Raw genomic sequence first — 13,278 nt, forward strand, 5'->3', positions numbered from 1 at the left:
GTAACTGGTACAAGATCCACCCAGTGTTGAGTTTCATTTGCATTTGGGGTAATCTAAGGTGATGGACGTATCCCAAGTCATTTGGATGCAGTAGAGTCTGGTTCCAGTGGGGAGGTCTCTGAATACAAGGAAGGATCTGGGTATAGGTCTAACAATGTCTGAGTTTCCTCTGTGAGGTTCCAGAAGCAGAATCAAGATTGCTGTTTCCCTGGAGGATAAATTATAATGTCAGAATTCAGAAGCATCTCAGATTGCATCTCTTGTCCCAAGAGGAGTTGGGCCTAACTTTATAGGTTGAAGGATGTCACTTTGCCCCATGAGTTTTACCCGCTGGATGAGGCTGTCCTGTTTAGGAGGTGCTTGTTTAGGAAGGCAGCCTAAAGACTTTGTGATCATACAGATCCGATTAGAACCCCAGCTTTGTCTCTTAATTTCACATTTACTATCTCATTTTACAAAACCATTTGAGGCAGCTCTTAGCACTTGTCCCTGTGTGACCTTGGGCACGTTACATATCTTCTCTGAACCTCATGTTTTATATCTGTAAAATGAGGATAATATAATAAGCTCCTGGAATTCGTGGATGGATTAAGTCACATGTACTAAGCATTAGCACAGTTCTGGGCACATAAGAGACACTTGTAAATATTGGTTTCATCTTTCACTTTTAATTAAAATGGAAACTTATCTACTCTCCTAAAAAGGAATTTATAAAGACTCTCATAAAGCTCTGAAAGCAATGAGTAGAGAGGGAGTGGTTGGGAAGATTTGCTCCATTCTGCAGTGTTTTTCTAAGGAAACACTGGCTTATGTCCAGCTTGGTTTTTCTGCCCCCTTGGTGACTCTAGTTTAATCGTGAGAGGTGCGTCAGTGGTGAGAGCTGAAGCTCTTAGCTGAAACAAAGACCATTCTGGTGTGCTTAGGGTTTTGCAGTTGCTACACTCTCCATTTTGGCATTGAACTTGATTAAGACTCTTTTCAACATCCAAGGTCGATTTGGAGTTTGGAGTTAGTTTTTATTTATGCAAACTCCAAGCTTTAGAAATATTGCCAGGCCTGCTGGAAGCTAGTGTGAAGTTAAAGCAGCAGGTTCCAGTTGTGGCTGCAACTGTGCTTTCTCAGAATGGCTGTTTGTTTCTGGGCATTGGATCTTAGCCTCCCATCGAGGCCTGGGTCTGAAGCTAATTTTACTCAGCTTAGGTGAAAACACCACCAGGGGTGGGTGGCCCAGAAAGAAAGAGGACCCTTTCTATTCCTGATCTGTATTTATTTTGTGGCCAACTGGGCATAATTGACTAAAGGTAATTGAATCCACCTGATAGGTGTTAAGCCATCTAGGCATTGAGTTTTTGTTTGGGAGTATTTTTTTATTTTAAATTCCTCTAGCCTCTTTCTTCCTTTCTACCTCTTTGCTTTTCAACTTTATTCTTCAGGCTTTAGAGCCAGAAAGAACAAAATTCAGATTCCTGGCTTTACTACTTGGTAGCTGTGGACCATTGGGCAAGCCATATCACTTCCCTGAGCCTCCTGTATTCCTATTTGGAGATCGGAGGAAGGCCACAGGATGGTAGGGAGGCCAAAATTGGATGCAGTGTATGAAAACACCCAGGAACCCTGAACACAGGCATGGAATTCAGTAAATTTTAGTGCTCTCCTCCCTTCATTCTCTGGGGTATCATTTTCCACATTATTCCAGGACATGCCTTCCTGCCTGGCTTCTAGGGTTAGGAGGGAACAGTTGTTTTATTTGAAAGGGAAAAGGGAGAGAATAAGTGCTTTAGCGGGGGGGATATAGAAGAGGCAGAACGATGGCTGGGAAAAGTGCTCAGAGAGTTTGAGGAAGGGAAAGGCCAGTTTACCTGTGAGACAGCGAGTAGAAGGGGCACAGCAGAGAAGGCAGGAATGCAGAGGCCATTGGAAATGCTTGGACCTTCAACCCAGGGGCACTGGTAGGCCACTGAACGCTGAGGCGTGATATGATTAGATTTGGTTGCTGCATGGAGAATAGACGAGGCGATACAAGTGGCTCTGGGAATAGAATTTGAGTCATTTGGTCTTAAATCAGAAGACAGCCTAATCCAGGGATTCCCATACCTGACTTTCAATCGGAATCACCAGAGGAACCATTTCAAAGTATGCATTTCCCAGCCCATCCCAGAGCTACTGAGCAAAAACCTCCAGGGACATTAGGCATTTGAGGACCACTGCTTCTGTCCATGAAAAAATGGCTTCTTGATGGCATCACCTGGGGCAGAGTACTTAACTTCTTAAGGCAGCAGACCAAATCCTGCTTTTTGAATTTTGTGCTTCCACCAACACTAGTTGTGTTTCTAAAAGGACCCTTGACACCTTGTCCCCAGTGCACATCTCCAGCCCCAACAGGTGTTCCTGCCTGAGAGCCTTTGGAAGCTAATTAGATAAGCACAGGTGTGCCTAATGAATTCCTGCCGGACCACACGCTGTCCAGCTGGGAACAGCCCGGGAGCGAGGCCAAACGACCATATAAAGGCCCTATTCTGATGCTTTTTGCATCCTGTCTGCTGTGTTTTCGTTCCCCACGGTGAGGACAGTGTGTCCTGTCTCCTAAGGCCCTGTGAGCCAAGCTCAGCTACAACCTGGTGCCCCACATCTGACAACAGGGATTTCCACTCAAAGCGTGTGGCCTTTTGGGCCTGAGGGTGATGAGTGGGACTAGAGCCAAGAAACCACAGGTAATTGGGCTTCTTCTAAGCTCTGTAATTCCCAGGTGGGTTTTTTAATATTCAGGGAGTAGCAAAGATACAAATATTGTAGAGCTAGTTTAGGCATACAATTTTTTTTTTTTCCTAGACATTTCTACGGAACACTAATGTTGGTGATTATTTTGCAGGGAGAGGTAATGGAGGTAACAGGGACTTAGGGTTTTCATTTTGTACCTTTCTGCACTGTTTTGAAAAATTAAGATTATAAGCCATTTTTTAAAATCACCTTTTTCAAGACATAACGTAAAATGAACCCACTTTAATATGATTTGACAAGTGTATACACTCATATAACTACCACCTCCACAAATGAGATACAGAATTTTTCTGTCACCCCAAAAAGTTCCTTTGTGCCTTCTCCCAGTTCATCTCCCCACCCTCAGCCTCAGGCAACCGCCAATCCAATTTATATATGGACCATTTTAATTTTTTTTCTGTATATTTTTCTGTGCTAAGGAAAAAAATTATAATGGAAATCTTAAAATGTGCAGAGGGAGGCAAGGTTTGGCCACTCTGAGGAATCCCTCTTACTAGCTACAAAGTTGGTAGGTAAGGGGCAGGTGTGTGTGTGTGTGTGTGAAACTGGCAGTGTTTTCCCCTTGTGGGGAGAGGGGGGAATGAGAAAACAATATTCAGGGGAGGCTGTTTAAAGTTAAAAGTTTAGATAATTTTTTTAAAAATAGGAAAATGGAAGTAAATATGTCATGAGAGTATGGGTTACTGTTTTGTTTGCTTGTTTTCTGTCATGTGCTTATCGTTTTTGTTACAGGAAGAGTTAACTTTTTTTTTTTTTGAAAAGCAGTTTAATGCTTACCCGACTATAAGGAGAAACTGACAACAAATAGGAGTAAAACAGGAGTTGAGAGTAAGCTGTGTGAGACTTCCTCCACGTTATGACTAAATCCAAAAGGTCGAAAATTTCCTTTGAGCAGGGGCTTTAGTTCCCTGTGTGGATGGAAAAATACCTTTGATATCACTTTATAAAACCTTTTAATTTAAATGTTAATTTAACATGAGCTAAATTAGGTGGTGTGGTGGTGCTATTTTTAGAAAATGCACAAAGAATTAGAGGCTTGCTAAGTGCTTCCATCCGTTTTCTGACATGACAGAAAACAAGCAAACAAAACAACCCATAGTCCCATGACATATTTACAGCTAACAGGTGATGCTGAGTGGTACAGAGCAAACCACAGGAGGGTGTAACTAAGGTTAGTAACAAAGCATCCTGTTTCCCTTGCTTGCCTGATGGGAACCACCTGGAGCTCTTGTTAAACCTGCAGATTCTCAGGCCTTTCCCCAGACCTTTTGAATCAAGTTCCAGGGGCTTCTGATGAGGCAAGTTTAGAAAAATACTGAGCAATGCTTTGCTTTATAGACTTTGCACACTTCTAAGTAGGAAGGTCATGGTGAATTTTTCTCCACCCAAGCAAGGGACAAATCTTTATAACTTATTTGGGAGTTGGGGCCTGGCCTCTCTCAACAGGTATGTATATATTTATTTGCATAAGGTACTTGGATTTTAGATTGCTGCGGGATTTCTATGCATATGTAAGTAAGGTGCTGATTTTAAGTAGCAACCTCTGCTCTCTAAATTTTATGCAGTTCTTATAAGGTTGAGGGAATGCAATGCAGAGCATATGAATGGTGGCAAGTCAGAGTTTTTCTTGTGGTTTATGTGGGACCTGTTTTCTCTGTATAGTCCAGATTTGAATAATTTTGTAGGCCTTGGGTTGTTTTTGTTTACTTGTTTATTCATTTCATAATTTATTGTCTTATGAATAAATCGCTGTGCTATGAGTAAATACAAGTAGCTCAGCCTGTGTCTTGTCCCCTAAAAGAAAGAAAGATAAAAACATTTCTTAAAGTAATTATAGTATTCGGACTGATCCTAAAATTCATGTGGAAATGCAAGGGACCCAGAATAGCCAAAACAATCCTGGGCATGAAGAACAAAGTTGGAGGACTCATACTTTCCAGTTTCAAACTTAGTACAAATCTACTGTAATCAAGATAGTTAAGTACTCGCATAGAGATAGATATATAGGTAAATGGAAAGAATTGAGAGTGCAAAAATAAACCCTTAATGGCCAACCAGTACAGTTTAATTGGGAAAGAATACTGTTTTCAACAAATAGTACGGAGACAACAGGATTCCATATGCAAAAGAATGAATTTAGACCTTTATTTCATACCATATTAAAAAATTAACTCAAAATAGATCATAGACATCATGTGAGAGCTAAAACTGTAAAAATTCCTAGAAGAAAATATCATAAATCTTTATGACCTTGGGTTAGACAATGGTTTCTTATGTAAGATGCCAAAAGACCAATCAATGTAAGAAAAAATGGTAAGTAGGACTTCACTAAAATAAACTGTTGTGCTTCAAGAGAAGAAGAAGAAAAAAAAAAAAGGCTGGGCATGGTGGCTCATGCCTGAAATCCTAATGCTTTGGGAGGCCAAGGTGGGAGGATTGCTTGAGCCCTGAGTCCAAGACCAGCATGGACAACATAGCGAGACCTCATCTCTCTTAAAAAAAAAAAAAAAAAAAAAAAAAAAAAAAAAAAAAAAAGAATTAGCTGAGTGTGGTGGTGTGTGCCTGTAGTCGCAGCTACTGGAGAGGCTGAGGATCGCTTGAGCTCAGGAGTTCAAGGCTAGAGTGAGCCGAGATCACACTGCTGCACTCCAGCTTGGAGAACAGGGCAAGATGCTGTATCAAACAAATGAACAGAAAAAAAAACAGAATGGGAGAATATTTTTGCAGATGATATATTTGGTAAGAAACCTTTATCCAGAATATGTAACAAACTTACAATTCAGCAATTTAAAAAATGTTTAAAACTTGGCAAATGATTTGAATAGACATTTCTCCAAAGAAGATACACAAATGGTCAAGAAGCACATGGAAAGATGCTTGACATTACCAGTCATTAGAGAAATGCAAGTCAAAACCATAGTTAGATGCTGTTTCATATTCACATATAATCTACAAGAGATAATAACAAGTGTTGACAAGGAAGTGAAGAAATTGGAGCCCTCACACTTGGCTGGTGAGATTTTTTTTTTCCCCCTGCTCCCAAGATGGAGTCTTGCTCTGTCATCCAGGCTGGAGTGCAATGGCGTTATCACGGCTCACTGCAACCTTTGCCTCCCGGGTTCAAGCAATTCTCCTGCCTCCGCCTCCCGAGTAGCTGGGATTACAGGCACGTACCACAACACCCGGCTAATTTTTGTATTTTTACTAAAGATGGGGTTTCACCATGTTTGCCAGGCTGGTCTCAAACTCCTGACCTTGTGGTCTGGCTGCCTCAGCTTCCCAAGTGCTGGGATTCAGGTGTGAGCCACTACGCCCGGCCAAGATTTTAATATGATATGGTCACTTTGGAAAACAAGTTGGCAGTTCCTCAAAACGTTGAACAGTCATATGACCCAGTAATTCTGCGCCTACGTATATTCCCAAGAGAAATGCACATCTACTGATGAATTGCTAAATAAATGTGGTATAGTGACACAATTCAATATTATTTGGCAGTAAAGAGGAATGAAATACTGACATATGATACAATGTGGATGAAAATATGCTAAGTGAAGCCAGTCATTTGTGGTTTCATTTATAGTAAATAAGCAGAATAGATAAAACAAGAGAAACAGAGTAGATTAGTGGTTGCCAGTGTCTGAGAAGAGGGGAGAATGAGGACTAATTGCTGGGTTTCTTTTGGGGGTGATGAAAATGTTCTGAAATTAGATAGTGATGATGGTTGCAAAACTGTTCATATGCTAAAAACCACTGAGCTGTACAGTTTAAAAGATGAATTCTATGGTATGTGTATTATATCTCAAGCCTGTTATGAATTTTAAACTCCCAAAACTATTCCTCAAGGCATTTTGGGCATAAAGATCAAAAGAAGGATTTCAGAGGGTAGAGATATTTTTTCTAGGTTGGGTGGTAGATTGAGAATTTGTGAACGAGGTGTGTTTGAGCTGAGTGGTTTTTAAGGAAGGTGAACACTTAGATATGTAGCTGTCACCAAAAGGAAGAGTTTTGAGTCACAGAATTCAGCATGAGGCAAGCTCAGGAAATCAAGAATATCTTTGGGAGGGAAGTTGTAGTTCAGCTTAGCAGTTGTACAGAGTTTGTGAAAAATTCAATCCAGAATTTAATTGGAAAGGTGAGCCGTGCCCAGAGCAGAGGGACCTTGGAGTGCAAGGAATTCTGTCTTATTTTGTCAGCTATAGGGAGTGGGTAAAAAACGTTAGGCCTCAGAGTTGTGTATTAGGAAAATTGACAGCTCAGTCTTTGCATTAGCTAGAAGGGAGGGAGCCCACCTGTGGAAGTACCCCCTTAGGAGTCTCTTGCAGTAGGGTTGAGAAGAAGGGCTTCCTGTCCTAAATTATCTAAAACTGGAATTATTTTGGTTAAATTCTGGGCCTTCTGATACCAACTTGGTGAATTTGAAAGTCCTCACACAAATATTATTCTACTTCATTTTCTGGGTAAATAAATCTGTTTCCTAGTAAAGAACTGTCTGGGGCTGCTGAACAGTGGTGTTTGGACCCTCACTCAACCAATCCCGTGCACGGCATCTCCTTTTTGTTCTATTCCTCGCCACCTGTGTTGTTGTTGTTATTTTTCTCTTCCCTTCTCTATTTCCTCTCTTCCTTTCTACCCCAACTGGATGTACTTTCTCCCTGTCCCTCAGCTTTACCTGCTCACCTCCAATGGTAAGACAGTATCAGAGAAAATTACCAGTATTTGTGCAACATAAAGAAAGTTTGATGAAAACCGTATTAGAGAAAACAGCATGCAGAAACCTTTCCATGAAACATAGATGGACACATGACATGTAGGCCATGTTAAAAACTTTAATGGAAAAATATGCTAAATGTGATAAAGTTCTTTTCTAAGTAAACTTAATATAAAAGTAATTGGGGTATAGAGGAGACTCACTGTAAGTATTCTCAAGCCTGTAACTTCCAGAGCTCATGAAAATTTCAGCGTTCCCATTTGTGACTTGCTATTAAACTCTTTTCTGCTATTTTGATGTCTCCTGTTTTGGTGTCCTGAATAGCAAACTTATGACCCTGATTATGGCTCAAGCCATGGATTATGAAATGGTTACCACATTCCTGAGATATTAGGAACTAAAAGGTTGTCATATTTTCATATGTTTATAATGAGGCTATCTAACTTATACCAGTTACCAAATGTCTTTTTTTTTTTTTTTTTTTTTTTGAGATGGAGTCTCACTCTGTCACTCAGGCTGGAGTGCAATGGCATGATCTCAGCTCACTGCAACCTCTGCCTCCCGGGTTCAAGTGATTCTCCTGCCACAGCCTCTCGAGTAGCTGGAATTACAGGCGCCCACCACCACACCCAGCAAAGTTTTTTTGTATTTTTAGTTGAGATGGGGTTTTGCCATGTTGTCCAGGTTGGTCTTGAACTCCTGGCCCCAGGTGACCTGCCTGCCTCGGCCTCCCAAAGTTTTGGGGTTACAGGCATGAGCCACCGCCTGGCCCAAATTTATCATTTCTATCAAACATTTGATCTTGGATTGCATTAAAAAACACATAGCATATTAATAAGGACATTTAAAAATCGGGCGGGGCACAGTGGCTCACGTCAGTACTCCCAGCACTTTGGGAGGCCAAAGCGGGCGGGTCACCTGATGTCAGGAGTTTGGACATGCCATGGACAGCATGACAAAACCCCCATCGCTACTAAAAATACAGAATAACTGGGTGTGGTGGTACGCACCTGTAACCCCAGCTCCTTGGGAGGCTGAGGCAGGAGAATCACTTGAACCTGGGAGGCAGAGGTTGCAGTGAGCTGAGATCACACCACTGCACTCCAGCCTGGGCGACAGAGCGAGACTCCATCTCAGAAAAAAAATAAAAATAAAAAAAATACCGTAGGCATTTTTTTCCAGGTTAGATTTTTTTCCTGAGATAAGTATGCGCAAACAACACTATTACAGTGTGAACATCAGGATGGAGTTATCCAAAACTCAGAAAGCCTTTTTCTTTAAAGAGTTTGTCAAGTTTTTTGTTTGTGTTTTGGGGGGTGGGGGTTTGAGGGAAAGGGCATGGTGTTAAAAGGATGGCTAAAGGGTGGTAGATTGGGTTTTTTGTTCTATTCAAGGGAGAGTGTTAAAGTTGTGAGGAGACCTAGTGTTGAAGACAAACGCTGTGATATTCTGAGAGGGAGGGAAGTTCAGACCTGGGCCAGATTTGCATCAGGAGGTCCATTTTTGAGTCTTGGCTCCCTTACTTACTGTTTACCTGAGCCAAGTTGCCACTCTTCCTGAGCCTGAGGTTTTTCAACATAAAATGGGGAATTTGAAAGGTCAAATAAATTAACTCATAAGATTTGTGTTGTTGATTGTAAACGTTGAGTCCTATGGAGACTTCAGAGATTTTACCATTCGTATTTTTATGATATATAGAACAGCTTAAAACTCCCCCTTTGGTGTAAGTATAGTATATAGAGGTATAATGTTCTGAATAAATTACTACAATCATAGTTTGTGAAACCTAATTATAGCTGGTACTCTGGAAATGTAACTCAGTTGTAGTCCAGAAGTTTATGCTCAAGGTGGTGCTGTTTCCCCATAAATCTGATGATGTTTTACATTTTATCTCTGTCTGTTGCAAATTAAGCAAATAACTGGATATATGCTTAGGGCTATTTCTGCCTTCCACAGTCCCCAAGCCGTCTTTCCTTGTGAGACCCCACCCAAAATCATGTCGTAGAAATGTGTATTTATCCCATATTCACTAGAACACACGTGGGAGCTAATTGTTGAGTATACCAGTGGACCTGTTACATTTTGGAAGACATTTGTTAATACTTTAGATACTACAGCTTGCATTTTGTATTTTACAGTCAGTTTGTTATTAGGTCAGAAATATTTGAAAAGCTTGTAAGCCCTGGCTCCTAATGGAGTAAAGAACCTAATGTAGTTCTTCTGCAAACTGATTACAAGGGAAAATACTCATTTCGAACTTATTTTGCTCATAATCTCTATCTGGGCCACCATATTAATCATTTCCTACTTCTTGTCAGAAACCAGACATGCATTTCATAGATGTGGTCATTGTGTGTTTGATGTGAATTGTTTTGTTTTGTTTTTAGATCCGGGGATTTCTGTCACGGTTTGATAATGTCCTTCCCGTCAGCCTGGCATTTGACAAATGTACAGCTTGTTCTTCCAAAGTAAGTCATTTTGTATTGGAGGGACTTGTTTTTAAAAGTGAGCGGGTCAACATTTGACCACAGCCTCACCAGCTAGAGCCATTGAAACCAACTAAGAGCTTTTTGTGGGGGAAGGGTGGGGTCTAAGCACTCAGAAAGGACTTTGTTTTCATGGATGTGTATTCATTCTCACAGTGGTTTAAAACCAGCCTGAGAAAATGTGTAGGGAGACGAGTTAGAATATTTCAACTCTGTATCAATACTTACATCATGCTAATTTTGTCTTGAATTTGAACTTTACTGCTCTTTGTTCCTCCCCAGAGGGTTCCCTCCTAGCAGGGACCCTCACAGAGCAATTTTTTAAAGCATTACTCTGAGAGTGAGGCAGCCCTGGCTATGCGTCTTCTGCAGATCCACATAATTACAAAGAAAAAGTAAACAGAGATTAGGGGTCTGGATAGGGAGCCACTAAAAGGGCCTCTTCAGCTTTGATCTTTCCAGAAGCTCTAAAAATAGAGCCAGTATGTTAGCCATCATAATGGGAAACGGCTGATATATCGCAAAACTACAGTGATGGCATCTCATGTTTTAATAGGCTTTCAGATACCGTCTGAGTGACTTTTACATGTACACTGTATGTGATAGCTGATTTCCTTTCAAGTGTCCCTTTCAGACTTCTAATGCCCAGTGACTTGACCTGGGCTTTTAAGGCTCATGATTGCTGATAAGTAAAGATTTTCATGTTGAAGTACTATACAAAATAATGTTGTTGGCCACTAATCCCCAACTGTGGCTTCTCAGTTATAATTTGGGACTATTTTTCTGTGTAGCCTTCATCGTCTGCCACTGTGGAAGAAAGAGAATTTTAGGGACGTTTTTCTCTATTCTGAGTTGACAAGCTTCCTTTGAAAACTGTACTTGGGCTATATTTTATGGGAAGCACAATCCTGACCAGTTTCTCTAAAAAACTGAATGTAGAATTGACAAGCAATGTTGATAAATTTGGTTACATTTAGATGCTCAAAAATTTAGAGTAATTATTTTCTTTTTGCTTCCAAAGTAAATTAAGCCCATTTTATTATGCATCCCAAGTGCCTATGTTGAGATTTCAGGCTTAGACTTCGTCAGTAGTTACCCATGAACCCATTCTTTCTGTAGTTTCCTTTAAGATATATCTGCTCAAGCCAGGGCCTCAAGGATGTCTGTCTGCATGCACCTCCATCTTCAGAAATGCAAGTTTTAGGATTATATACTACATCTTTAGTGGAGCAGATTTTTTTTTTCTTTGAATGGTTGAGCTAACTGGTCTCCAAATAACTTGGCAGTATTAATTTTCATACTGAAATCATTTGGCACAGGTGCCAGAAGGTTTTCTATAGCTTTATGTTGGTCTGGCTAGTCAATGAAATAAAGATAATTGGGTTCTTTAAGTGAAATGCAAACACTCATTCATTTTTGTTCTATTTCTAATTAAATTAGCCTTTGAGATACTGTTTATAAAAGAATCACAAGCATACCAACTAACTGGGCATTCCTTATATACTTTAAAAGAGAATAGCTTAGCATTTTTCTTTCACACTTATTGTAAGCTTTAAATTAAATACAGGTATCACTTTTTTGTTAGCAAAATTATTTCCTCTTGGTGATTATTCTGAGAGTCCTGCTTTACATAAACATGTTGGACGATTTAATAAAAACTGACTTGGATTTTAACAGCTGTGCTATTCCCATAGCGATCACTTTTCATGTGGTCTGGGTATTAAATTTCTTTTGTGCTGGAAAGGTTGCTTCATTGGTGCACGTATTTCCTTACAGTAGAAATGCAGCATTTACTTACTTGGCTACCTTCTTTATTCGCTTAGGAGATTGTCATTCTCTATTATCTACAAACCCAATATTAATACTTCAAAATGACAAATCCAATTACATTTTCATTTCTTTGTATGTGAATTTTTCTTAATGTGTATTTAGCATAATACATTTTATACAGAGTCATGTCATAGTTGTTATTGTTTCAAAAGATTCTTTGGGGCTAAAAATGACTTTTAAAAATGTATCCTTTGACATTCATGAAGTAATTTTTTCCTTTGGTAGTTTTCAGTATGTTTCCTCCTCCCCACCAGGATCAAGGCCATGCTTGTGTCTTGATTTAACCACAAATAGAGACAGATTGGGGAAGTAGAATAAGTTCTGCTGGATAGTAAAACACTTGTTCATTACCTTATTTATTAAAAACAAAGCAATACCATTATATACATACATATATATATAGAGAGAGAGAGAGCACACGTACACACGAGCGAGAGCTCTCTACGTAGCCTGAGATGGGGAAGAATACAGTGCTTTGCTTCTAAAGCAGAAAAGTTGGAACATTTACCCACAAATCATTTCTTATCCTATTTGATCTTAGGTTGGCACATAAGAAGGTGAATTGTTCCATCTTAGGGGAAAAATACTGAAGAATGGTGGGGAGAGGTGGGTGGTGAGGAGTCACTTTCATTCCAGTTTCTACTTACTGTCTTGCAGAACTTTCTAAACAGATGGTATTTGTCAATGAAATTTCAAAAGACCTTATTTGAAGTTTATATGAGTTGCTCTTTACTTCTACAAAGAAATTCCAAGCTAACTAGAGTATTGTGGCATTACTACCAGAGGGAAAAGTACAATTTTTAAAATCAATATTCCTGGAAGAATTTCCTGTAGTACATTAAATTACTTTGTTATTGTTAGACTCTCACCTAAATATTTTTTGGCAGTAGAGTATTTTTGGGTAACTTTCTATTTGATACAATTTTAAGCTTAATAGAAACATTGCAAGAATAGTACAAGGAACTCCGGTATGCACTTTACCTACATTCATCCATTGTTAACATTTTGCCCCATGCACATGTGCTGTCCTCCTCCAATCCCTCCTCCTTTCCTTCCCCTCCCCCATTTTTTTCTTGAAATTTTGAGAGTAAGTTGGAGACATTGTGATCCTTTATAACTGAATGCTTCAATGTAAATTCCAAAGAACAAAGACATTCTCTTACCTAAACACAATACCCTTTTACCCTTATCAAATTCAGGCAGTTTAATGTTTGCACAATACTATTTTCTAATCCACAGTCTGTGTATTCAGTGTTGTTGTTTATACCAGTTAATGTTCATTATAGGTTTTTTCCTCCCAGACCAGGATCCAATTGAGGATCAAACATCACATTTAGTTGTCGTGTCTCTGGCTTCCTTCAATCTGGAAAAGTTACTTCATCTTCCTTTGTCTTTCTTTGATGTTTTGATATTTTGCCAGTTATTTTTGTAGAATTTCCCTCAATGTGGATTTGTCTGATGTTTCCCTATGATTCG

At 39.7% G+C, this 13,278-nt stretch overlaps 1 protein-coding gene across 7 annotated transcripts in view; it reads left to right on the top strand.

The window, feature by feature from the left end:
* The window catches only part of LOC105477709 (autophagy related 7), a 267,730-nt gene that overhangs the window by 92,214 nt on the left and 162,238 nt on the right, over positions 1-13,278 (top strand). For 6 of the 7 annotated variants that reach the window (XM_024791463.2, XM_071092220.1, XM_024791464.2 and 3 more), the window contains one exon: positions 9,874-9,954. The exons of the other annotated variant lie outside the window; for it this stretch is intronic. In XM_024791463.2, the coding sequence (XP_024647231.1) occupies positions 9,874-9,954 (81 nt within the window). The remainder of the gene's footprint in view (positions 1-9,873; positions 9,955-13,278) is intronic. 7 annotated transcript variants of the gene reach the window in all.

This window comes from Macaca nemestrina, chromosome 2 (assembly GCF_043159975.1).
Source record: "Macaca nemestrina isolate mMacNem1 chromosome 2, mMacNem.hap1, whole genome shotgun sequence".
NCBI classification, from domain to species: Eukaryota; Metazoa; Chordata; class Mammalia; order Primates; family Cercopithecidae; genus Macaca; species Macaca nemestrina.